Source organism: Gambusia affinis, linkage group LG21 (genome assembly GCF_019740435.1).
Source record: "Gambusia affinis linkage group LG21, SWU_Gaff_1.0, whole genome shotgun sequence".
In the NCBI taxonomy this organism is placed as follows: domain Eukaryota; kingdom Metazoa; phylum Chordata; class Actinopteri; order Cyprinodontiformes; family Poeciliidae; genus Gambusia; species Gambusia affinis.
Genome location: NC_057888.1, coordinates 5370712 through 5398321, shown reverse-complemented (window position 1 = coordinate 5398321; position 27610 = coordinate 5370712). Strand labels below are relative to the sequence as shown.

Below are 27610 nucleotides of genomic sequence, written 5' to 3'. Positions count from 1 at the left end.
AAATCCTTGAGCTAAAATGAATCTGCAAAAGTAAAATGATTTGGTAAAACGTTCTGATCAAATTATCAATCATTTAATATTTAAAAATTACATCACGAGATGGACCAAAATATATAAAATGTGTTATTTTAAAGGACAAAAATGACAACAATTCATATAAGTAATAAAAATATTGTTTTTTCCAAATCCGTTTCTTTAAATAAAAAAAAAACCGTATTAAACTTTAACAAAAACTGCAGGTGTGAGTCTGGTGAGTTTTTGGTTTGTTTTTCATTCAGTGGGTAGAAATCCAGAAATTTACCCAAAGAAAGAGTAGAAATATTTAAATATTAAAATACTCAAGTAAAAGTAAAAAGTACAGCATAGTAAAATACTCCTAACAGTAACTTTTTTCAAAAATGTTACTCAAGTAAATGCAGTTAATAGCAAACTGAGTATGAAGAAATAAACAGCAGATATTCACAAGTGTTGTCTTGTTATATTTATTTCTTCTTCTTTCTTAGAATAACAGGTAATTTAGGACAAATGCATGTTTGAAAGCCAGTTTACAGAGTACATATTTAGAGTTTACCTCCTCTTTGAGGACAACAGTAAGGTTTCTATTTGTCCTAATGAAACAATGAAAAGAAAAACGTTGAACCTAAACAAGAAAGCAGGGTCTGTTTTCCGTCTTTCTGGGTGAATCTACTGTTTGAGGCACAAAAACAGAGCAACATCAGGTCGCCGAGACATATTAAGAGGAAGGCGCGGAGATATGCTGCTGACCAGAGGGCGAAGCAGAAGGAGAAAGATAGGAAAGATCAGAGCAGAGTAAAGCTTTCAAAAAGACATGCTGAAGGACTACATTTATATATATTTATATAAGACACTGAAAGCAGCGACAGTTTCCAAGCAGAAAGGGGGAAGAGAGAGAAAGGCAGATCAGGCACGGAGAGGAAAACGATGCAAAGCGAGGTCGGCATGCTGGCAGCACAGAGAGACTTTACAGGAAGCCCAGGACACAAAGATTACATGTAAAGGCTAGAGCGACAGTGCACTAATCTACAAGCTAAGCTATATATATAAATATTGGTATATGTAGGACACTTAGGCTAATTACAGGAGCTATACATACAGTTTACATATATGCACATGGATATATAGGAGACCGCACATGGAACAAGCTGGAGAGGCAGGGAATCGCATGCACATGCAAGGGGCGCGAGTGTAGCGGCAGCGAGAGCAGCAAGAGGAACGAGCAGAGACGGGAGCGAGTCACAAGTCACCTTTACACCCAAGTCAAAACCCAAATAAAACCCGTGTTGGTCCCAGGTTGAGTCCAAAGTCAAACACTGCAAGTCCTGAGTGAGAAACCGCAATCTGAAGCAAGATTTAAGTCAAGTGCAAAATTAAAGGGGCAGTAGCGTGATTTTCAGGCACAAAGCGCCATTTTATAGCACAAGTGACTGATACCTACAGTCAATTTAACGCTGTTAACTGGGGCTCCGTCTCTTTAAGAAGCTCCTGTTCTTTCTGAAGCTCCGCCTACAGGAAGTCATCACAATATCCTTTCTCTACGAAGTCTTAAAGGGGCAGTATTTTTTGTTATAAAAAGTGATATATGTATACAGACAATGGTTAGTTTTTCTTTATCTTAAATGAAAAAAAAAAAATTATATATATATATATAGATAGTATAGTTTTGGCTTAATTACAGCTCTGAGTGTGCTGTTCTTTCAGCAAAATTGCATTTTATTGAGTCTTTATACTCCAATTAACAATTAATCATTAAATTAGTTGATGATTTTTTTGGTAATCGATTAATCACAATTAATCTGATTAATTACAGATAATTGTATTAATTACATTTAACTGTGATTAGTTGAATTAATGATTCGATTAATCTGATTGGATTGGATCTAATAGTATTAATTACTCTTAATATGATTACTCACGATTAATCCAATTAATCAATGTTGATCACCATTAATCATGACTAATCTGATTAATCATTTCAGTCCTAAATTAAATTCAGTCAATAGTCAAAAGTTTTGTTGGTGTTAAAGTCTGAGTTGACATCCAGGTTTTTCACCATTTCATGAAGAAGTCATTCGATTTGTGACTTGAGTTCAGGTCATGTGACCAGAGTCCGCACGCCTGTGAAAAGTGTCTGGCTTCTCAGGCTCACCGCAGTGAGGTTAGCTGGCATGAATCTGATGTTGTCTCTGTCACAGTGTGCACAACAGATCCACTTAGGGAGTGGCAACATAAGCTTTACTACATCTACAAAATCAAATTAAAACAGACCCTTAATTCCTTTCACATTCAGACCAAAGAGCTCCAGTTACATTATGTTAGAGAATCTTTTTTTAAACATTAAATCATAAACAACCATTAGACATTGCACGTTATTTAGGTCGTATACTCTAAAGTGCACAACCTCCTGCTTTTTTCCGGAGGTCAACTAGACGATACTGAAAAATCTCTACTAAGGCAACACAGTCACAAACACGCTAAGGTACACGTCGGCACATACAGTCAAGTTTCACCTGTGCACAGAAAAACACGGAGCTTCAGAGTCAAAAAATGGCTTTGCATATTCATTTAAAACCCTAACGCCAGACTTTCACACCTCCTAACGAAGTACTTGGAGGTGACATCTGTCCATTCTTTTTAAAGCCAGTCCCTGAAACAAGTTGTCGTTGAAACAGCTAGAAGAGTCACACACACACAAACACACACACGCACAGTGAAAAGTAAAGCCTTTTGGGCCGACGAGATGAAAATACAGGGTATTCATATCAGATATAGAGAAAATATGAACAACTTTACCTCACAAATAGTCTCTGGTTATACGTCTTATATACATAATATGTATACACAAAGATATGTACTTAGGACATCTTGTAGTTGTATTTACAGTCTATGTTTCAAAGTGATTGATAGTGTTGAGCAAATTGTGCTTTTCTACCTCAGTCTAATGAAAATGCTACAAAACTTCTGCTTTTTAAAAGAAAACCAGAGTTTCAACAGCTAACCCTGCCTACAATAAGCTTTTATACAGGTTATTATTATTATTATTATTACCTAAGTTATCATGTGCTTGGTTTGAAAACTTGATTATCTTCCGTTAACGTGCGCTGATATTTCACTGCTTTTTGCGGGATATGTAGCTTGGACCCTTAAATATTGCTTGTGAATGAAAACAGAAGCAATCTCAGTTGCCACTTGAGTTGCTCTCCACAATAATTTAGTGCAAGTAACATCTAGTGTTAAAGTACCCAAATCTGACCAAAACAGCGATATTATTAATATTATTATTGCCCTGCCTTTCAGGTAATTCTGCTTAAGGTTTTGTCATTAAGTGCTAAAGATAAGGAAGAGATGCTAAAATGAACATTTGGCCCTTTTCAGCTGAAGATAAAATAATTTAGTTTTGATTTTATACACAAGCAGGTTCATAGAAACATTTATTTTTTTCAGTTATACATTCCAGCTTTTCTTCTCAAAATGTGATAAAGTGCAACTCAGAAACAAGTTTAGCAAATAAATGTAAGTGGTAAACCATTTTTTTGTCCACTTTATTTTCCGTTTCTTTTTTCTAGTTTTACCCAAAGATTAAACAAAATTTGCTATTCTGACAGGCCGACTGACATGTTAAATTTCTGGTTTTCATCAGTTTTTTTTATTATTGAATTTATAATATAATTGAATCTGTTTTCGTCGGACTAATTAAGATCATCTGCAGACGTTTGTAGAAGTTATTGGGAAAGTTTATTATGACGCTCATGGAAAAGGGCAGGAGCTAAACCTAAACACAATCAACAGACTCTCAGAAAAAGAGTGAAGCTGTATAAACGGATACATTAAAATACATTAAAGTGTCTTTAATCTCATTACGATTAAAACTATTAAGCTCTGATTAAAGTCACACTACAGTTATCAATTGGAAATATCCTGAACCTGTTAACAATCTGGAATCACTGGTAGGTTGATTAGTTTATTAATTGGTTAGTTGGTTTACTGGTTGGTTGATCGGATGGTTGCTTGGTTTGTTGGCTGATTAGTTGATTTATTGGTTGGTTGGTTGATTAGTTTATTGGTTGGTTAGTTGGTTGATTAGTTGATTTATTGGTTGATTAGTTTATTGGTTGGTTAGTTGGTTTACTGGTTGGTTGATCGGATGGTTGCTTGGTTAGTTGGTTGATTAGTTGATTTATTGGTTGGTTGGTTGATTAGTTTATTTGGTTGGTTGATCGGATGGTTGCTTGGTTTGTTGGTTGGTTAGTCGATTTATTGGTTGGTTTGTTGGTTTATTTGTTGGTTGATTAGTTTATTGGTTGGTTTATTTGTTGGTTAGTTGGTTTATTGGTTGGTTGGTTGGTTGATTAGTTTATTGGTTGGTTGGTTAGTCGATTTATTGGTTGGTTGGTTTGTTGGTTGGTTAGTTGGTTTATTGGTTGGTTGATGAGTTTATTGGTAGGTTTATTTGTTGGTTGGTTAGTCGATTTATTGGTTGGTTGGTTAGTTGGTTTATTGGTTGGTTGATTGGATGGTTCCCACCATTACCAAGGGTCTCAGTTTAAAAAGTACCAAGAAGCTGCCAGTATTAAATGGGTCTTCATTCCAGTGCCTTGGCCTTTAACTTGTAGTTTTAAGCCCAACATCATGATCACTGAGATTCAAACTACATTTTGCTATTTTAGGCCAGCATTCCTAATAAGGGGCGGTATCTTTAGTTTTACGTTGCTTGTACTAAAACAGACATTTTATGATGCATCTCCTGCATGAAACACTGTTTTGGTTTAAAGAAACTATTTTTGGTGAATCCTAGAGTATGATTTTGGAAAATAACAGTAAAACAGTCTAGAGTTTAGAGTAAACAGTACTCTAAGCATTAACAATGTGCTAAACATCAAAATGACTGCTGTAGCCATTTTAGTTATGGTGCAATAAATGAGCTTGGAACATGGGTACATTTTCCTCAAATGTTTTAATTTTACCTTGTTTTGACCAAATCTGCTGCCATTTTATACCCATGAAAACCATTTGCTCACAGGCATTTAATCAGTGCTTTTACTTTAACTGGTCATTGAATATTTTTGGTTTATTATGGATACAAGCAATCATAAACAAATTTCAATCTTATTGGTCATTTTTGTTGTGCACTATTTTCTGTGTATTAAATTTTGGACTCCATTTCTGTTGACTGTTGCTCTGATTGACATTTATGCCAGCCGACTTTTTTTTAGAATATTTAGTTTACGACCGTTTTCAAAACTTATAACTATAATTGGCCTCCTGATGGTAGATATTAATTATTGCATTCATATTTTGTATAAATTTACTTTAGTCACCAAAACAAAAGGAACTGATAGTTTTATAGTCGGTATAAAATACCTTACCGCAGATGACTCTTGAATAAGTAAAACTACTAAATTACAAAGGGGAAAAACTAATTTTGTCCTTTTGGCTCCATTGGGGAATAAATAAAAAAGGAGTGGTTCCAACTTTAGTGGGATTTGCTCAGAATATCAACATTTGCTTAAAGGTAATTCATGTTGACATTACCGCCACCTGCTGGCCTTTTTTTAGGTAATTCGGCAGTTTTGTGTTTTCATCTTGTCTATTTTTTTTTTTCTGATATCCAGAACAGTGTGCAAATTAAATGTTACATTTTAGTTGAAACAGCTTCCTGGACTGGACTCTACCCCCTGCTGTACAGGCAGTTAATTAAGCTGAGGTAAAGATTAGTGCTTTCTTTGTTTAAAATCTTAAACGTTACGATAGAACACAACAACATTTGGCATTTAACAACAAACTCTGCGAATGAGAAATGATCCAAAAATCTCAGATCTCCCTCAACGACTTATTGCACAAGCATTTCATAGCACAAAAAGTACATATAAAGTCACACTGATCACACTAATCTTGCGGCGACTATACCATAAGAAAGGCGGACAGAAGCACTTTTACATTGCGCTGGACCAGGTCAGTCCACAGAAAAAGCTGCAGTACATAATATATTAATACATCTTTTTTCTTCTTCTTCTTAAATATACTCTTAAATATTAGACTTTACAGGAAAAAAGAGAAATGAAAATGGTTACCGGTACATTCATGACAAACATTTCATCCATCAACGGGGGGAAAGTACAGGAGGATTTGGCGAGAGGAGTCTTATAGATCGTGGCCGAGTCGCTCGATTTCCTCGATGAGGAAGTCGATGTCCTCGAAGGTAGCAGCAGGGTTGGAGATCACCATGCGGAAGAAGTTCACCTTGTCGCCTTGTGGCTGGTAGCTGACCATGGTGGTGCCGTACTCCATCATCCTGGCTTTGATGACTGGAGCCACCTGAAATCACACAAGGTTTAATAAATATTACCAATATACACACACTATATCACCAGTAGAACTCGAGTAACAACTAATGCTGTCAATTGATTAAAAATTCACACGCTAGCAAAGTGATTAATCATGATTAATCAATTAATCGTGATTAAAGTGATTAATCACGATTAATCAATTAATCGTGATTAAAGTGATTAATCACGATTAATCAATTAATCGTGATTAAAGTGATTAATCACGATTAATCAATTAATTGTGATTAAAGTGATTAATCACGATTAATCAATTAATTGTGATTAAAGTGATTAATCACGATTAATCAATTAATTGTGATTAAAGTGATTAATCACGATTAATCAATTAATTGTGATTAATCACTAGGCCTAACTTTGTAAGCTTGAAATATAAATATGCACACAAATATGTTTCTTATAGGAATCAATCAATCAATCACATTTTTTTTTAAATGCACAAAAACAGAAGACAAGACAGGCAACAACTGAGGAAACCAGCAAACATTAAATTTTTCTCAAATGCTATTGTTACAAAATGTCAACTGCAAAAACACAAAATCTTACCAAGTATTTTTTTATCTAGTAAAACTTAGTAAAGTTGAAATAAGACAAAACTAACTTAAGTAATTTTAGTAAGATATAGGAGCTTATATATAATATAAAATAATTCCTTAATGTTGATGCAAAAGTTCTAGTTCCATTGTCAGATTATTTCACTTATAATAACACATTTTTCCTGTTGTAAGTTAATTTATCAGCAAATAGAACAAGAACTTTTTCATCAATATTAAGGAATTATTTATTTAAAAAAATTAATTTAGTTTGTCGTATTTTAGGTTTACTAAGATATTTACAGAAACTATAACAAAATTACTTGGTAATATTTTGTGTTTTTGGTCAATGTTTCATTTATCATAGTTGTAAAGTAACTCTAAACAGGTGGGGTTTTAGTCGAGATTTAAAGGAACTCAGTGTTTCAGCTGTTTTGCAGTTTTCTGGAAGTTTGTTCTAGATTTGTGGTGCATAGAACCTGAATGCTGGTATTGTATCGTCGGCTACGACTAAGGAAATCTTACTCCACTACACATGCAATACAAGTAGTAGCAAACTGACAGATAAGATCTTATTTTTTAATTCTTCCTCATCCCTTTTTCTGATGCAGCCCTGGGAAACTGCCCATATCAAAAACCGCCACTGTATGCAGGTTTTTAAATGATTAGGAAAATGTTTCATTCTCTCAAGTCAAAAATGTCTGGAGATTCTCTGTTTTTATATTTAGAAAAGGTCTGAAGGAAGCCATTTTGTTCCAAACGTTAATTTAAAAGTTCTTCGTTCATTTCCTAAAGAATTTGTGCCATCAGGCGACAGACGCTTGTCCTCAACCAGCTGAGCGAACGGCGTGATTCATGAGATTTTGAGGTCAGACGCACAGCAACGCAGCAAAAAAAAGTTGAAAAACGTTCAGCTTTCATCTTTCGATGTTGTTCGCCCCTCCCATAATGCACTGCTCTGAACTTTCTTTCTTTCTGCTTTCTTTAATTTTTAGAAACATTTTCAGTGAACACTAACATTTACAGAAACAGTCGAGATGTATCACAGAGTATTGAAGCTTTTAAAAGCCATCCTCATAAAGACAACTCAAAAGAAAGACAACGACATGTATAATTTTCACTATTTCTACAATAAAAAAAACATAAAAAGTGTGGCGTAACGCTATACTGCAGCTAAAGTACCCCCTTTACACTGATACCCATGAATAAAAAGCAGTAAAATCAGTTGAAGATCATAGTTGTGGTTTATATATTTACAACTCTGGAAAAAATGAAGAGCCCACTGCACTGAACCCCATATTTAGAAGAAAGAAAATAATAAAAAGGAAACAGAACGTCTCGGTGGAAAGCGTCTAGAATCTGTAAAGGTAATTTGATAACACTGTTGGATTTTTTTGGATGTTGTGTAGTGTCCGTTTTTCCTGCTTATTTTAAAATGAGAATGAAGGTCATATAGATAAATCCTAACCAGTTTAAAGAAACATAGCATCTTGTTAGCCAAAGGTTTGTTTAATTTTTAGTTTGCTCAGATGTCCCGTTCCTTTGAGGCCCAACCATAAAATAATCAACTTGTAGGTGATTTCCTTCAAAATATCCATCTTTTTCCAGTTCTTCTCATCAGAATAAATCATTAAAGAAGAAGATGACAAACTCCTCCGGTTCAGGTTTTTCTCCTGACAGCCCTAATCGTTTAAAGCTACGTCATCCCTCACAAAGTCTGTGGAAAAGAGCAAAGCTGGCGACTGACGCACGTCTGGTTTGATCTCAGCAGAACATTAGCAGAGGAAACACCTGGATGTGCAGGGAAACAACCTCACCTCCATTTAAAGGCTATCAGTTCATTCCTCATGCAGAGACCGCAAAGTGTTTTCTAATGTTGGGTCTTAGCAGGCGCTAATTATCAGGTGATTGTGTTTGTGGACGTGAGTGACAGGCTTGTTGGGTTTGGAAGGTGTGCTGGGCAGATATGGCTGCCTGGCCTCTTATCTCAGCTCACCCACCTTGTGAAGGCGCTTCTTCTTCTCCTCCTTGTCCTCCATGTAGCGGATCCCCGGAGGGAGGTACCAGAAGCAGACGTTGGTGTGCTGAGGCTGAGGGGCAACAACCAGGAATGAACCCAAACATACAAACGCTTCTTCTGGGTGAAAATTACCAAATTTTACCAATCAGATCTACTTTTATCAGACCATTTTTTAAAGAAATAATGAAAAACTTTTGCATAAATTACCTCTACAGTAAAGTGCTGAAACAATTAATCGTATTTGTCATGATTGATCATTGAAATAATTGTCAACTACTTTAGGAATCAATTAATTGTTAACAGTATACAAATAAAGCCAAAACTGTACAAAAATAAATATATTTTCTATTTAAGATGGAAAAGGATTCGTCTGTTAACAGGGCTGGTCCAAGCCTTTTTGGGGTCCAGATCAGATTTTTTATTTTTGGGCACCCCCATACCAACATGTACCATCATTAGCATAATTTGTAATTAGCTTACGTCATACCAGTGCTATTATGGCTACTGATTTTAACCATAGAGGAATAATAATTTTTTTAATGCAGCATTCAAGTATTATTTTCAACTACTTGAAGGTGACATCAGCTGATAAACACTAAATTTACAGAAAACAAACTAACAAGTTTGATATCTTATATTTCTCCAACAGAAATGGCAGCAACCATCAGCAGGGAGAGGATATTCGCTTAGTGCTCTTGGGGGCCCCCTGGTGGTGTGGAGGCTTTGCGACTCACCCAGAACTCCTCAAATGGCATTTTTAGCTTCACCTGGTTCAAATTCTGTAAAAGGTCTCCAATTAAATATATTTTCTGTCCAACTATTAATTTGTTAATCCAAATAAATAATCAACAGAACAGTCCTACACTGTATAGATGTTAAGTCAAGCAGAAAAGGCTGAGCTTTTCACATGCTGGTTTTAGAAGATGTTTTTTTTTAATAAGAATGCATCAATCATGTAGGAGGTCACAAAATAACCTAAAAAGGACACAAAGGCAATTGTAAGATTTTCCAAAAGATGGTGATCATCAAGACCTTTTAGACCATATTTGTGCAATAAGACAAAAGTGGAAAAGTTTCAGAAAACATTTAGTTACATCTGGTATAAAACTAGCGCAGCATTTTAGAAAATAAACATCAAATATAGCAACATAATTGTCACAAAAACAAAAAGAAATCTACAAGTACATTCCTCTTCTTGCTCATAACTGTACTCATACGGTAATAAAGTGTAATAAAAGCTTGAACTTGTACTTCCATTTGGGTTTCTACTGCTTCTGAGAACAGAGAAAACGCTTTAAAAAACACCCAGCTGTTTTTTAGCAATAGGTTAATGTTTTTTGAAGTCTGGAAAGCCGACTGCTAAGCCAGATTCCACAGCCCCAGCCCATTACCTAGCAACCAAAGCTGAGTTCCAGTACATTTGGTCAGCTGGTTTTACCGCTGTATGTGCTGTATAATGGCTGCTGGAAAAGGCAAGTGTTCAGTTGTTGACTTACCATCCAGAAATCATTGCTACACTCTTGTTAGGTGTGCAGGAGGTTCCACTAATGCTTTTCAAACAAGTACAGTTGTATAATTGCACATCTGTTTGCTGCTATTTTCACGTGTGAGTGTAAAGGTTGATATTGGGTTGTGGCCAGCAGCAGCATGTTTGGATTTAAAGTGACATGAGGCCCTAAAACAACTCAAATAAAATGAAATCTCATTATTTAAGAATGATTTTGTGCTAAAAATGCAATGAAGATATTTTGTATCGCCCATAGATGTATCCTAATCTGTCCAATGAACCACAATGGGTCATTAAAGCAGCTCCAGCATAAATCAAGTATTCTGTTTAGTTAATCTTCCCTCAGAGCTCCTAACTGCTGTTTTTGTGGCCGCTGACTGCCTTCAAGTGGAAAAGCATTCATTACCGGCAGCCGAACCAACCAAGCAGACCAGCCTCGTTTACACAGCTGGACCGGTCCGGTTCGTTGTACTTTCAGCCTCAGATTGATCTAATGGCTCACTGGGGGGTCGGAGTCAAACCAACACCTGGGTCACTGCCCCAAGAACGAGGCTTTTCCAGATCACACGCCGAAGCTTTTAGTCTCTCCGGCCTCAGCAGGGAAATAAAAGGCCTTTAAACATTACAGAGTGTAGGTGTCCAACACGCTGCTCTTCAACTTAAAACCTCCACATATGTTAGTGTCATAGCTTAGCTTCCAGGCAGCAGCCTATTCATATGCATATCAGCAATTACAGGCTCTTATGCTAGCCATTAGCCATAATAGCAGCAAATTATACCGCAGGCTAGAAGTAACAATGGCTCCCATCCAACACAAAGCTGGAGCCAATCAAGTCACCAGTAATGACTGAAAGGTAGAACAGAGCCGGACGGACCAGAGGCTGGAGGTTTTCCTCACCTTCCCATCGAACACCATCTGGTATCCTTCTCTGTCTTTGATTTTGTTGTACAGATACTCCGACAGCTCCAAGCATTTGTCAATCTGAGCTTCGAAGCCGATGGTTCCCTGTTGGGGAGAAGATTTGGAGGCTCAACAAAACATTGGGTCGCATCAGCATTTTTCACACCACTTTCAACAAACAAACTTCAAACGTTATTTTTTGGGAGGTATTTTTATGTGAAAACTAAAAATAGAGCATAATTAGGAGTGGAATCAACGACATGTATAATTTTCACTATTTCTACAATAAAAAACCATAAAAAGTGTGGCGTAAAGCTATACTGCAGCTAAAGTACCCCCTTTACTCTGATACCCATGAATAAAAAGCAGTAAAATCAGTTGAAGATCATAGTTGTGGTTTATATATTTACAGCTCTGGACAAAATGAAGAGCCCACTGCACTGAACCCCTCCTGGTTATTCCACCAAATACTGATTTCTGAACTCTTCCTGAGTTAAAACATTAATATTGTTTCTAAATGAATATGAACTGGTTTTCTTTGCATTATTTGAGGTCTAAAATCACTGCACCTTTTTTCTAATTTTTTGTAAATAAATACAAAATTCTTGCTTGGAATTTCAGAGATATGTTGTCAGTAGTTCATAGAATAAAAGAAAAATTTTCATTTTACTTAAATATAGACCTATAAAAAGTAAAATCAGAGAAACTGATCATTTTAAGTGATCAGTAAGTTTCCAGACCTATATATATTTACTTTAATACCCATATATTAACTAGTATCACAGTAACAGGGGTAAAAGTAACTGTAAAATGGACTTTTTAGTTTTTTTTATTGTAGAAATGTAAAAAGTTATACATGTACTTTATACATATACTTTATAATTACATATAAAATATGTATAATCTACTTTCTGTTGGTTTTTCCACATAAAATAACCAAAAAATGTGTCTTAAAAAAATTATGTATTTTACCCCCTAATAAATAGATCGAAATACATTTTGTGTTAACAGTTTTCTACTGCAAAAATACAAAATCTTACCAAGTAATTTTGGTCTAGTTTGAAAATTATTGTTATTTCACTTTTAACAAGATATTTTTCTCATATTAGTGAAATAATCTGCCAGTGGAGATAGTGATTTTTCATCAATATTAAGAAATTATTGACTTAAAACAAGCAGACAATATTCATAAATAATTACTTGTGATTACTTGTAATTGTAATGACAAGTTACAACTTGCAAAAATAAATTATTATATTGTTTTAATTTAAAAAAAATGTATTTTATTAAAATAAGTGTGTTATTACAAGTTCTTATTTTAACTTGTAAAATAATAAAATATTTTTTTAGTTGATAATTATATAACTAATAATTAAAATAATTAATTAAAATTTTATTTTAATTTTAGTTACAATTAAAATTTACTAAAATTTATCTAAATTAAGTAAATTTATCCAAAAAAGAGAAGTTATTTGTAAGTTAAACAATATAAAACAAAGGAAAACTGTAAAAAGTCAAAATCTAACAAAGTAATTTTGGTCCAGTTTCTATTCCAAATATCTTAGTACAGCTGAAATAAGATGAAACTAATTTTTAAGTAACTTTTCAGAAAGTTATAAAATCAAATTTTAAGTCCTTAATATAAATGAAAAGGCACTGGTTCCACTGACAGATTAATTTATAGCATGAAAAAAAAAATTGTAATCAGGAAAATAATCCTCCATCGTTTTCATCAATATTAAGTACTTAGTGACTTAAATTAATTTTGTTTAATTTCAACTCTAATTAGATATCTGCACTAGAAACTAAACCTAAATTACTTGGTAAGATTTTGTTTTTTTGCAGTGGAAAAACTGTCAGTGTTAGCGCCTGAAAAAAGTTATTTTTATCTATTTATTAACAGTTAAACTGTCATTTTTGAGTGGCTGTGCTGCAGTAAAATCCACAGCGGCTGCAGTGCGATCAGTGATGTCAGTAACGCGTTAATTTGTAACGCGTTACTGACGCCGAGACAATATTCATAAATAATTACTTGTGATTACTTGTAATTGTAATGACAAGTTACTTATCAAATCTCTTTGTTATTTACTATTATTCTTATTGAAATTAGTGACGCGTCAGAAATGTACACAATGGAGGGAGATGCGATTTGTTGGTGGAAAAAACTATTTTGAGTTTTGAGTCGCCAAGTCAATTATTATAAAACGGCTTATTCTGCAGATTTAAGTGACGGTTGCTTTTGAAGTTGCTCATTTGAGTTTGGAAATAACCAGACTCATAATAAATCCCAGATCTGAATTAAGTAAATTTATCCAAAAAGAGTTATGTAAGTTAAACAATATAAACAAAGGAAAACTGTAAAAAGTCAAAATCTAACAAAGTAATTTTGGTCCAGTTTCTAAAAATATCTTAAGCGTGTCTGTAGTTGAATAATTATAATGGAAACTTAACGCCTTAATATCACGATAAGTGTCAAAATCTGTGCAGCCATCTTAGCTGTGGAGCTGCAGGAGGAGATCTGGGCGCTGAACTTTGAGACCAAGCGGGGCGCAGAATCTGGAGGCTGGGGGATTTAGAGGGAGATTTAAAATCCTTCTTAGAGTTTTCCAGACAACACTTGGACCACAACTTAGTGACTTAAATTAATTTTTTTTTAATTTCAACTCTAAGTTCAGCCTTATCAGTGGAGACACATTGTTGATGTTACCATTATAAAATAGCTGACAATTAAGTTTTGGCAAAGCTCAATGTGATTTTCACAGGAGGCGGAGCGTTGTTGTTAGCAGCTGCTGAAAGTAACTAAAAAGTTACTTTTAATGTAACTTAGTTACTTTTCAAATCAAGTAGTCAGTAATATAACTAAGTTACTTTTTCAAGGAGTAATCAGTAGTCCGATTAAAGTTACTTTTTTAAAGTAACTATGCCAACACTGAGTGCGATATACAGACCTTCGCTCTCCACATCAGCCAGAGTTTAAAGATGTCCACATGGCGTCCACACTGCAGCGCTTTGTCCCCGGTGTCGTAAGAAAGGTCGTACTGTTTGTCCTGCTGGAAGAGGTAGCAGGCGTGCATCTGGTTGCAGCTCTGCATCAAACCCTGCAAAGTCAAACCCAACAGGTTGTTCAGCATCACCTCCAGGAACAGGAACAGGAAATGAAAGAGAGGCTGCAGGGGCGACCTCCTCTCTGACGAGCAGGGCGGAGCACTGCAGGGGGACGGACATCATTTTGTGAGGGTTCCAGGTCACAGAGTTGGCCCTGCGGTCGGTAAAACATCGTAAACTCTCAGAGGATCTAATATGTTGGTAAAATAAATAAAAAGACAGACGGTCACCTCTCAACGCCGTCCAGTTTCCACCGGTGTCTCCGGGACATGAGCAGACTCCCTCCCCACGCTCCCTGTTGAGAACACAACCCAAACAACTCATCGGTCATTTGGCAATAAAATCAACCAAAAAAATAAATTAATAGGAATAATAAATCAAATCTGTGTTTTTTTGGGAACAATTTTAAAATTAACAACCTCATGGATGTTGATAAACAAGAACTGGGAGCCACAGTTTAAACTTTATGTGGGTTAAATTCTGTTTGTTTTTTTGCCTCAACTGCTTTTAAAAACAACTAGTCAGCCATATTATAGCATTAAATTCATGTTTTTTGGTGTCTGGAAAATGAGCCTTTTCAAAAACCTCCTGATTGTTAAGTCACGATCAACGGGCACTGCGCTGTTCCATAGCAACCCCAGTCGAGTCCCGTTACCTAGCAACCAAAGTGGAACTTCTGCTGCTGTTTTGTTCTTCATTGAACAGGTTAGGATACAAAACATGTTTAATTTAATTTTTGCACAAAATCATTCTTAGAGAGAAGTGAGTCTGTTTTGAGCTCCTTTCAGAATGAGCTATTTTAGGGCATCCTGTCACTTTAAATCCAATTAAAATGCTTCTGGCCACGCCCCCCCCCCAACTCAACATTTACACTCGCTTGTGAAAATGGCTGCGAACAGATGTGCAAATGTATAACAATATATCTTCGAAAAGCAGAAGTGGAGCCTCCTGCACAACCAGCAAGAACAGAAGCATGGGGTTTCTGGATGGTAAGTCAACAAGAAAACAGCGGCCACAAAAACACCAGTTAGGAGCTCTGAGGGAAGATCAACTAAACAAAATACTTGATGTTTGCTGAAGCTGCTTTAATGACCCATTGTGGTTCCTTGGACAGATTAGGATACATCTATGGGCAATACAAAATATCTTTATTGAATTTTTAGCACAAAATCATTCTTAAATAATGAGATTTCATTTTATTTGAGTTGTTTTAGGGCCTCGTGTCACTTTAAATCCAAACATGCTGCTGGTGACCACACCCCAATCTCAACGTTTACACTCACACGTGAAAATAGCAGCAAACAGATGTGCAATTATACAACCGTACTTATTAGAAAAGCATTAGTGGAGCCTCCTGCACACCTAACAAGAATGTAGCAAGTGGTTTCTGGATGGAAAGTCAACAACAAAACTCTTGTCTTTTCCAGCAGCCATTGTAAAACACATACAGCGGTAAAACCAGCTGACCAAATGTGCTGAAACTCTGCTTGGGTTGCTAGGTAACAGACTTGGTTGGGGTTGCTATGGAACTGTGCAGTGGCCATTGATTATAACTTAACAATCACCAAATGTTTTTTGTTGTTTGTTTTCCAGACATCAACGTTTTGCTACAAAATGGCTAAGTGTCTTTTTAGGCATTTGGGCTGTTTTTAGAAATGGTATAAACCAGGGGTGTCAAACTACAGTCCTCAAGGGCCGCTGTCCTGCAACTTTTAGATGTGCCTCTGCTGCACCACACCTGAATAGAATTAGGTCATTAGCAAGGTTGTGGAGAACTGGTCTACAGGAGGAGGAGGTAATTAAGCCATTTCATTCCAGTGTTTTGTACCTGTGGCACATCTAAAAACTGCAGGACACCGGCCCTTGAGGACTGGAGCTTGACACCCCTGGTATAAACCCAAATGGAAACATAAAAATGTGCAAAATGTGAATTTTGCATGATATGTCCCCTTTAACAGAACCACAAACACCCAGGAACTCTGACTTAAAAACATATATGGCTTCCATTCCCCCATTGGCTAATACATCGAGCACTTTGGGGACAAAATGAGGCCCATGTCCCACTCTTGTTGCTCAAATTGGACAAAAAAAAGATTCAATCCAAGAGATTATAAAACTGTCTATGTTTTGGAGAAGTGAAGTCTTATTTCTCAGCTCCCTGATCATCCATGGCAATCCAAAGTTGCTTCTATTGTGATTCCATTTTCTTTCACCAAAGAGTCAGAAAGTTAAAACTCAAAGATAATTGGGTGTTTTCTAGTTCCAAGGGTCCAAATACATATGAAGATTGAAATGGATGCAGCATGAAAATGCTTCATCCAATAAATGCACCAGCAGGTCTGAGTCAGAAAATTCCCCAGTTTAAATGAAATGCATCAATTCTGCAAAGAACTGTAGTCAAATATCCACCCAAAATTATGACAGAAGCTTGTTATATGGACACAAAACACTGTGAAGTTTCTCTATGAAGAGTTAAAGGACATTTATCCAAACAAAATATAAAACCAAATGAAGCTTTCCCCCATTTTTAAACATTGTTTAAGTTGTTTGATGCAAAATCACTTTAACACGAAGAGACCAGATGCAAATATTAAAAGCCAAAGTGTCCACAACACCTTTTCAATCAATCTTACATAAAATATTTTCTGACATTTTAAAAGCCAAACTATTGATTGTAAAACTGGCATCGATTGTTTACAATTTCTCTGATTGTTTTCCTCATTCTTGGACTTATTTCTAAACATTCCCATCATTCTGGAAGATAAATTACATCCCAAAAAGCTGCTATAGAAGCGAATATTGATTTATAAGCATCATAAAAGCACACGCTAAAACACCCATAATTCACAGCTTCATGATTTCCAAAGAATGCGTTTATTTTTTTATGGTTGCTCGCAACATGATGGACAAGGCCATTTGTGTCTCCTAATAGAGGCGTCCCCTGTCAGGACTGCTTCACCTCCATTAACAGATAGAGTTCCTCGCAGTGATGGCAAAGTCAGGGGGAGGAGATGATTTACTGCCTCTGCTCCAGTTTTTCTAATCTCCAGTGTTAGAGAGGAAATGGCTTGCTGCCTATCTGGGTCGCAAGCAGACGGACATAAAAGATTTGTCTGACTTTTACTAAAATCACCTCCAGAGACACACTCTGCGTCACAGATGTTAGTATGCAAGCAGCTAGAAAAAAAATCTCTAAATATGTTTTTACTGATTCTTAAATGCTTCAAAAATGCTTTGTGTTGCCTTGTTATATTTGAAATTATATGGGTTACAGTAAGGTTTTCAGTTGACAAATGGCTAGCTTTACGCTGCAGCCTGAAGTGACCCAAATCCGGTTTTTTGCCTTAATGTGAACTAGATCTGTTATTTTCATGACAACCCGACCAACACAAATTGTTGTTTTTTTGGTCTTTTTTTAGAAATGTGACCCGGGCTATTTGGATATGTGGTCATCCGAATCGTATCTGACCCGACTCTGAACGATTACGTCGCATTCATCCGACCTGAACGTCATTGATACTCGACAAACGTCACTATTCTGCGTCCTGATACGCGTAAGCGAAGAAAAACAACAACCATGGCGGCCGACAGCGAGGATTAAGTTGTTTATGTGGTGGCTCCGGTTGGATAACCACTTTAAAATCGTAAACTATGCTCCACCGTTAGCATCTGTGTTTACTTCCGCAAGCACTGGGCACTACTTCTTCTTCTTCTTTTTTTAATAACGGTTGGCAAATTTGCGCCCTCTACTGAGCAGTAGACATTACTGCGCCCTCTACTGCGCAATGCAGAACGATTTTAGGTCGTTTGCAGTTCACACTGGAGATCACATAGAAGTCGCATATTTTTGCAGAGGTGGTTAGTAACTAGTTACATTTACTCAATTACATTTACTTTAGTAACTTTTTTGAAAAAATTGACTTTAGGAGTATTTTCACTAAGCTGTACTTTACTTGAGTAACTTTATTGTGAAGTGTTTTCTACCCACTGAATGAAAAAATTCACCAGAAACACACCAACACACCTGCTGTTTTTGTTAAAATTTCATGTTATTTTATATATTTTTTTTAAACAATTTGGAGAAAAAAATTATTTTGCCTGATTTAGTTTTCTTGGACAGCTACCTTTTACTTTTACTAAAGTAAAAAATAAGTTGAAGTAATGCTACTCTTACTTGAGTAAAACTTTTGGGTACTCTGTCCGCCTCTTTATATATTTGGAAATGTGAACGACCATGGGAAAAGAAAAATCTCATTTCACAAAAATCAGATTTGTGTCACTTCAGGCTGCATTGTGAACGTAGCCTTAGATAACAGAGCTGGTTTAAGAATCTGTCCGTTCGACTCACATCCACGTGAAACCAGATGTTGTACTTTTTGCAGATGTCAGAGATGGCGATGAGCGGGTCAAACGCGCCGTACACGGTTGTCCCAGCTGTCGCGCTCACAAAGAACGGTACGAACCCCTGAGGCGGAAAGGACAGACAACGTTACCCGTTGTAACAACACGAGTCCAAATTCCTCTCATTATCATCACCAGGGCTGTTTCAGTGCAACAGATCCCATAAAACCAATGCTGTATGAAGCAGGAGCCATCTTTCTATGGCGGGGATGTGAATGTGGTACCTTGTGTTTCGCCTCCAGTATTCTCCTCTCCAGGTCGGCGGGGATCAGTTTGCCGCTGCAGAGGAGAAAAAAGTATTTGGGTCTAAAAACCAGGTAAAACAGATGGATTACATGTGCAAAAGCACAAACTTTAGACTTAATTGTCTAAACTATACTCTTTATTTTTATCTATTATCTTATTTTTATTTTTTTAAACCTGTTTAATCTGTCTAATTTTAATCTGTGTTTTTCTTATAGCATGTTGTTTTTAACTTACTTGTATAAGCAATTGAAATTGTCTTTGGCTGCTTTATTAAAATGCCTTTCCCTTTAAGTTAAGATTTTATTCCTACATCACTGACGTTTCTCAGGGTTTCTATAAATATATAAAATCAACCTTTTTCAAGCTTTAAATCATGTTATAATGTTATTCCCTAATCAAAAACATAGCTAGAGTGTTGCTTTGATTCTTTTATGCATATTTGAGAAATGCTCTAATCTCCATGGCAACCAATCAGCTGTTCAAAATGCCTGAGGGAACCAAGCCCCGCCTTCGAGGCGCAGCTCCTCCTCAGAGCTGCAGTTTCCAAGCTACCGAGCTTCCAGAGCAGCCCTCTCCCCATTCAGCTCCTTCAGACTAGCCAGCAGCAATTAGCAAACACCTGGTGGAACTGCTGAGATCATTATGGGAGCTACTTCTGGGAAAAACGTTGTTAAAGGGTTAATAGAGGAGCTATGTTGTGATGGCTTCCTGAAGGCGGAGTTTCCAAAAAAGCAGGAGCTTCTTAAAGAGACAGAGGCCCAATTTCAAGCTGTTAAATTTGATATATAGAGCATTTTTACAACAACTGAAGGTAATATAGTTACTTGATTATGTTATACAGGGTACTTTGTGGCTGGAAAATACATAATGCTTCCCTTTTAAGATTTTTTAAAACCTTTATAAGATCATTATGAATGAAATTTGAGACATTTATTATGACGGTTGTTTTCAATAAATAACTCTTGAATACTGATTTAAAAAGTACTGGTTGCACTGGCTGATTATTTCACTTACACTGGGAAACAAGTGAAACATGGAACTAGTCATTTTCAACAATATTAAAGAAATAATTTTGTGAAACAAGCTCTTACATTTTGCTGAAAATGTACTTGCAAGGTAGTTTTGTCATATTTCAAATGTACCAAGATGTTTACACTAGAAATTAGACAGAAATATGTGATAAAATCTGTGTTTTTATAGTGTTTGTTGTTATTTGAGAAATTTTAACTGTTTATTAAATCTCTAATGAATATTGTAGGAAACAATCTTTGAAAATGCCGGTGAAAATAGAGACAAGGAAGTTCAGATTAAATGCATTTTACCATTCGTCTGCTTTGATGCAGATCACGCTTTCAGTCCCAATGCCAAGCGCCGCCGCTCCCTTTTTGATGGAGAAATGGCTCTGTGAGATGACAGAAACACAGCAGAAGCACCCGGATCACAAGAGGCAGAATAAATCTGTGAAAACACACTCGTGATGACATATTTGTGTGTCATTTAATGGCTGTTGCGCTCACAGCATCGTTCAAAACGCCCTTTAAAGATGAAGGAGGTGTCGTATAAAGTGACAGATGCTCTCCGCAGCTTGTGACCTTCTGTTTGCTAAACATAATGTTAGCTTAAGGCCGGAGGTGTAACGGTACTGCGCATTTGCTTTGTAGGAAGGGTGCGGCGAAGATGAGAACTGGGCTGGAAAATCTGACATTTGGTTTAAACTTTGAAGGAACAGTGCGTCCGTCTGAGTCCTTACGTGTTCGGATGTGAAGGCCACCAGTTTGGGGACGGACGACATTCCTTTCTCCTTCACTTCAGGGAACATCTTGAAGCGGGCCAGCAGCATAGCGTACATGTTGGAAATAGCACCCCCTAGAGGACAAATGGAGCAAATTCACTCTGAGACAAAGAAAAAAATCTCCGTTTTTTTCCATTAAAGGATGCTTAAATAATTTGTTTTTTATTTGAAAGTAAGCAATATTTGAGTATAACTCACTCCAATTATCTCAATTTATGACAATACCGAAAAAATCCCAGAAATTAAGAACCCACTGCACTGAACCCCATTGAAAACCTTCTGGTTTTTCCACGAAATATTGATTTCTGAACTCGTCCTGAATTAAAACATTAGTATTTTTGTTTCTAAATGAATACAAACTTATTTTTCTTGCATTATTTGAGATCTAAGAGCACTGCATCTTTTTCATTCTTTTGACCATTTCTCAATTTGTGCAAATAATTACTATATTTTTTGCTTGGAATTTCAGAGACATGCTGCCAGTAGTTCATAGAATAAAATAAAAATGTTTATTTTACTCAAACATATACCCATAAAAAGTGAAATAGGAGAAACTGATCATTTTGTTTTTCATCCAATAAATGCACAGAGCTGTACAAGTTTTGTAAAAATTTCACATGAAAACAATTAAACACTCTGGTAGAGCTGAAATTGAAGTTCAAATCATACCAGTGGGAAAAATGTGCTCTAAATTTTTGTTACCATCCTTTTGAACTAGGGCTGCAACTTGTAATTATTTTAGTGATCGATCATCCTGACAATCAATTAATCAGATTAAAAAATAGGCACATTGGCACATTTTTATAGAAAATTAGAAATGCACTAAATGCAAATACTAATAATTAAATTCCCTTTTAAAATAAATAAAAAAAAAATTTTACTGTCTGAAATGTAAGACACACTCATTTAGTGCTTAACAGGGATTTTACTTACTTATTTTTACAAAATTTGAAGCAAGTGAAGCTATAACTATAGTTAGGCCACTTGAGGAGTTCTGGTAAAGAATATTTACATACCCAGGTTTATTTGTCTTAAATGTAAAATGTATATATTTATTGTACAGTTTTGGCTTGATTACTGCTCTGAGAATGTTGTTTTGTCAGCAAAATCTGTTGAGTTTGTATATTTTAGTTAGCAATTAATTGTTCTCTAAATTAGTTGAAGATTATTTTAATAATCGGATCTGATTAATATGAGATTAAAGTCAGAGGTTGAAGCTGGAAAAAAAGGTGCAATTCTGAGATTAAAGTGATATTTTATTTTATTTTTTTGACGGTTATGTGTATCAATTATGTTCAAGTTGCTGAAAAAAATACAAAGAGAAATCAGGCTGTTTTTAAAATTGTTTTTAGATTTTTGAATCCCACCCCAGGAGTAACAGTGGGCCCCTTCCGGCCCCAGTGCAAAGATTTCTGGATTCACCCATGGTCTCTGAGTGAAAATGGAAAATCTCCTGTTTAGAGAACAATTTGAGCAAATTTAGTCTCTGTCACTGCCAGTAACAGTCATCAAACTTCATCATGTGTCACCAGAAGTGAGGAGGGGGTTGTGGATGAGAATAATAAAAAACAATTTCATGCTAATTGCCCTTGAAACTGGTTCCCCTTATGTCATCAAAATGCAAATTGACACATTACGACACAAACAGCAGGGTCTGTCTCATGTAAAAAAAAAAAAAAAAAAAAAAAAAAAATGACATACCGGGTGAGAAAATGCCGTCTCCTCGCCCGTCCGACCAGCCAATGATCTCCCTCATCTTCTTCAAGGTGACGTACTCCAGCAGCACAAACACAGGCGCCACCTCATAGGTGAACCTGCGTTACACAAGACGCGTCACCAATGTTAAAAATAATGTGGTGCAATTATGACTCATCGCCAAGAGAAATAACAACGATTTCTCTCTGTCATTTTAGCTGTAATTTTGCAACCTTTAGAAAAAATTTAAAGAAAAGGGAAAATTTGGCTCTTAGATTTTAATTTTTAGAACAAATATGCATGTTTATGAATTATACACATTCATATAAAAATGCTTTCTCACAGCTTTAACAAAACACTAGCGAGTCTAAGAACTTGTGAGTCTTTTAAACTTAAAAATATGGCTCCTAGATAACCAAATATGCAGGCATTAATCATGTCATTCTTATTTTTATTCTGCATTTTTGTTTTGATTTTGTTAGAACCTTTACCATATGACTTTTTATTCTTTTAAAATTTGTAACTTTACATCTTCCTTTTAGATTAAAAAAATCCTTTTGTTTGTCATTATTATTATTCCCCTTTTTGGAAGAAGTTAATTTTTCTGTACTGCACTGTACAGAAAAACAGACGTGTTGCAATGTGACGTCACGCACGCAACTTCCTCCTGCGAGGCGATAATGACTACGTTTGGTTATAGCTGTCAAGTTGTCAACATAACTCGCTAAATCTTTATTGTACACATAATATCTAAAATAAAAAGAGATGCAGTGCTTTGCTACTAATTGTCAACACTAAGACAACAGGATAAGAAGGTCGGAAAAATGTTTTACGGTAATTAAGAAAAATAGCGGGAGAGTAGGTCAATTATGCTAGCTTAACTTTGACAAGCTTCATATGTAGATGCTAAGGTTGTCAAAGTTAAACATGAAGGAGGAGTTGGGTGTTTAGGTTCAGTTAAAAAAATAACATGGCGACCAATACAACAGCTCTCTGACAGATCAGTAGAGAAGGGGTTTAAATTAGCTAATCAGCCACAGCTGTATTAGCTTAGCTAATAGCAACGATAGCTAATCTATCACAACGATCATATATTAATAATCACAAGATAAACAACAAGCCTAAAGGTATAATACCGCAACGGACTGGATATTGTGTTTTTTGGTTGGGAAATGTTTGCGTGTTTACATTAGTGGCGTTGTTGTCAGTTAGTTGCTATGCCAACGGGTCTGTGACTAGCATAGCCGACACAGAGAGTGAGAAAAAAAAACAATACCAGTGGTTTTGAATTATTCTTCAACTGTTTTATGTGTTATTTCTCCTTTGCTTTTGGCGTACTGCGCTCAGTTAATAATACCTACAACTCAGGTTTCATTTTGTCAACGGAATTGTTAAATGGGGCTATCTGGCATTGTGCGCATGCGCAAAATTTCCGGACGTAAACAAAAACATAGAGCGTATTTATTTATATTGATAGTACAGATGAAAACTAGCCTTTGTGGCTAACTCTGAGATATTATGTGATGTGAATTGTCCGTTTTGAAATAAATACACAATATTTATTCTTTTTTAGCAATAGGTGGGACAATCCGTCGCACCTCCCAGAGCCAAAGAGTTTATCATCCCGAAAACACACATCCAGAATTAGCTTCTGATTAGCTCTGAATTTAATTTCAGAGCTAATTTTCTTCCCTTGAATCCCCAAGAGGATAAGAGGTGAATGGGGAGGGGTAAAAGGTAGAGCTGGGAGGGTGATCGGGTAAATAAAAAGCTGCTATCTGCCCCTGCAGACGCAGAGCAGGAAATGGAAATTCATTGTCATCGCTTTGGTTATCGGCGCTCAGAATCGCGCTGAGGCAGGCCGCAAACTCACATGTTGGTGTTGGCCGTGGATGTGAGCCAATCGGCTGCCAGCCCGACCATGTCTAATCCTGTGGAGAGCTGATTGAAGTACCTGGGGTGCGCTGGAAAAGAAAGAAGGAGGAGGAGGAGAGAGAGAGAGAGAGAGCGAGAAAGAGAGAGGAGGAAGAAGAGGAATGCAATTTAAAAGGCTTTTGTTTGGAAAACTGCATCAGAACTGTCATTTCAGAAATGCTTTAATTACAGAGTGGGAATGAAGATGCAGCGAGGCTTTCTGAATAATCCACGGAAATGATGAAAACATTCACTGGTGCAGAGGGTGGTGCTGGGATTTATTAAAGGGTAAACACCCCAAATCTGCACCACTGCTTCATAATCAAGCTTTCTATTCATCGATTCATTTTAAACTTAAAACATATAACATTAGAACCACAACAGAGTTCCTAAAATAAGCAGTAAATTGGTTATTGTGTGATCAAAACAGGCTGTATCCTTTCTTTAAGGCTGCTGAAAGGTTTCTGCTCCTGCTCCTGTAAACGTCACTCAGCAGAGAATAATGGACTTGGCCCATGAAGCCTGATTATTAGCCTATTATCTGCCGCCTGCTGAACCAGATTTACTGCGCCGCCGCATTTATCGGTCTGGTGGCCATGCAGCAGCAAGAGGGAGAGGAAGAGGAGGAGGAGGGGAAAGAAGAGGAGGACATTAAAAACGAGAGGAGGACAACTTCCATGTTGACTCTTCTTCCTCTCTCATTTTTATTATTAAAAGACAGAACATTCATTCTACGTTTTCTGGGCAGATGTTTTGGTAAAATACTTGTCTAAATACATTTCTCTAAATTTGTCTCTCTCACATAAGTACACATACACACATTTATATATATCTATATTTTTTATTTTTGTATCAATATTTATTTATAAATATATTCTAATTTATGTCTTTCTATTATTAATTTATTCAAAGTGTACCAATATAGAGATGAACTGAGCAGGTTTAGGAATTTATTGCAAAGCAGTACATTTTGCGACTTCTTTTTTATTTTATGTTTTGCTTTAATATACGAATACATATTTAAAAAACGACTGATTTTCTTAGAAATACTCACTTTCGTCATTTTCCTACTATATTTTGTTTACATTGTAACTCAAACTATCATTTTAAAATGCTTCAGTCGGATTGGAGGCCTCCATCCAAACCAATCATCTTCAATAATTTGAAACAAAGCGGAACCATCCGCGCTTCTATTTCATTTTTAATGCGCAAAACAATAAAATCCAAACATAAAGGTGAGTAAAAGCGCTCACCTGTTTTGATGGCGTATTTGAGAGTTGCGCGGCAGCTGATCAAGATGTCATCCAGCGTGGCCGGCTCGTCCTGCAGCTCCCAGTTGTTGAGCTGCAGCAGCTCGTTGGGATAATGAAAATCGATCACTTTCGTTTCCCGGTCGAACGACTCGACTATGTAGGCCATTAAAATATCCACGACCTCCTGCAGGAAGGTCATCGTTTTGGTGTCTCCGTCCATGGCAGGCAGCAGGTCTGAGGCCAAAAGAAGAATAGAAAATCATATAAACATGAAGGATTTCTAAACACGACGAACGATGAAAAAAAAAAATCCAAACGTAATCATTTTATAATAAATTATTCCAGTGGAAAATTTGACTCGTGCTTACATGTAAATATTTGTGTTTTCTTAAGATTTTTAGACACATGAGGAGATAAAGGTGAAGGTGACCTCTGAGGAAAAATAAATAAATAAAACGTAAACGTATTTTTCAGACTATTCACCTCATTTACTTATTTGTTAACATTTTATTTTAACTAACTATGACATAAAATATTCACCAACAATAAATAGGCCTGAGGAGAAGTTTTATTTTAAACGCGACAAATATTTTCTGCTATAATGAAGAAGGAAAACACAATGAAAGTCCTGAATTTGGAGCATTTGAGAATTAAGAATATTCTCACAAAAACGTGAGTTTTTTGATAGTGAAATTAAACACTTGCAGTCGCATTAATTGGCGCAGATTTTGCGCTGTTTACCTGTTGAGTAGAGGTCTGAGAAGCCCACATCGGTGCCTTTGGTGCAGGTGCAGGATTTGTTGCAGCCGCAGCTTCCCGCAGCGGTCTGCGGCGGCTGCTTGGCGGCCGGCTCGGCGGGTTTCTCCCCTTCTCCGACACTTAGCAGCGCTACGGGGGAATAAAAAATTCCCAAAAATGACTCAAACCCCCCCACTACATCACTGAGATATCAACACCAGAATCCCAAACGTACCACATAATTTTGATCCAATTCCTCCGGATAATTTCTGGGCAGCTGCTTGGCACCAAGCCCTGGCTGGAAAACATGAAAATATTCACCTTTCGAATTATTTTTTAAACTTTTATGTAAAGATACACATAAATATGCTAGATTAGATTAAAAAATGGAAGGCCAGAGACAAAAAAAAAAAATCTTCCAGGAGGAATAGGAAGCCACTCACGGGTGCTGGGGCTTTGACTCCCGGTGTTGGCCCCCGGATTTTCCCCGCCGAGGGACCAGAAGCCGTGCGATGCCATTTGTCGCCGGTGGTTAGGAGGTGCGGGAGGCGCGGGGAGCAGGCGCAGAGCCCATCCACACGCAGCTGATCGCGGCCGCTGCGGCGCTGAATGTGACCGGAGAGCCGCCGCGCATCCGACTCACCGCTCCGTGCGGCGTGGGAGAGAGCGCGTCAAAAACACGAAACACAAAGAGCGTCCACAGGTGCGGGATGCATGGAGCTGCGTGTGCGCATAAAAATCCGCAAAAAAAAAAAGAAGAAGAAGAAAGAAAGAGCGGCGCGTCTTATGTGCGCGCAGGGATTAAAACAGAAAACAAACAAAGCAAAACAAAGGAAGTTCTGAATGAAATGTTGCACCTTTTCAAACAAAGAAGAAGAAAATCAAGTGTTGATGTGGAGGGAACCAAACACAGATGTCTGTAAAAATACTCAACACCCGCAGCCGCGCAGAAAATTTCACGTCAGCAAAGAAATTGCGTGATTCACTCCAGGGTCATGACGAGCTGCGTTGCGTGGCGCGTCGTGACTCCGTCCGCCCCCAACATTTCGTTCCCCTGGAGCGCCCAACTTACAGCCGCAGAATGCCAACTAATTCATCCGCAAGGCGATTGCGGAGCTTTTTCTTTTGACGACCGGCTGCTCT

The 27610-nt window shown here is 36.8% G+C and overlaps 1 protein-coding gene across 1 annotated transcript; it reads right to left on the bottom strand.

The window, feature by feature from the left end:
* Positions 1–466: 466 nt before the first annotated feature.
* On the bottom strand, positions 467–27610 carry gad2 (glutamate decarboxylase 2). The gene is made up of 16 exons (XM_044104068.1): positions 26911–27610; positions 26703–26765; positions 26471–26617; positions 25730–25963; positions 24436–24526; positions 22569–22681; positions 20826–20941; positions 20398–20477; positions 19054–19108; positions 18777–18893; positions 14659–14723; positions 14504–14582; positions 14272–14421; positions 11321–11428; positions 8896–8985; positions 467–6333 (listed from the first exon to the last, which is right to left on the bottom strand). The coding sequence occupies exons 1-16, from the start codon at positions 26984–26986 to the stop codon at positions 6160–6162; spliced, it is 1758 nt and encodes a 585-aa protein (XP_043960003.1). The 5' UTR covers positions 26987–27610; the 3' UTR covers positions 467–6159.

Excerpts from the sequence above, each read along its gene's own strand:
- gad2 (XM_044104068.1), bottom strand. The coding sequence starts at position 26,986 with ATGGCATCGCACGGCTTCTGGTCCCTCGGCGGGGAAAATCCGGGGGCC. Across the intron at positions 26,766-26,910 it reads GAGTCAAAGCCCCAGCACCC|CCAGGGCTTGGTGCCAAGCA; the intron begins GTGAGTGGCTTC and ends CATGTTTTCCAG. Across the intron at positions 20,942-22,568 it reads AGACGGCATTTTCTCACCCG|GGGGTGCTATTTCCAACATG; the intron begins GTATGTCATTTT and ends TTTGTCCTCTAG.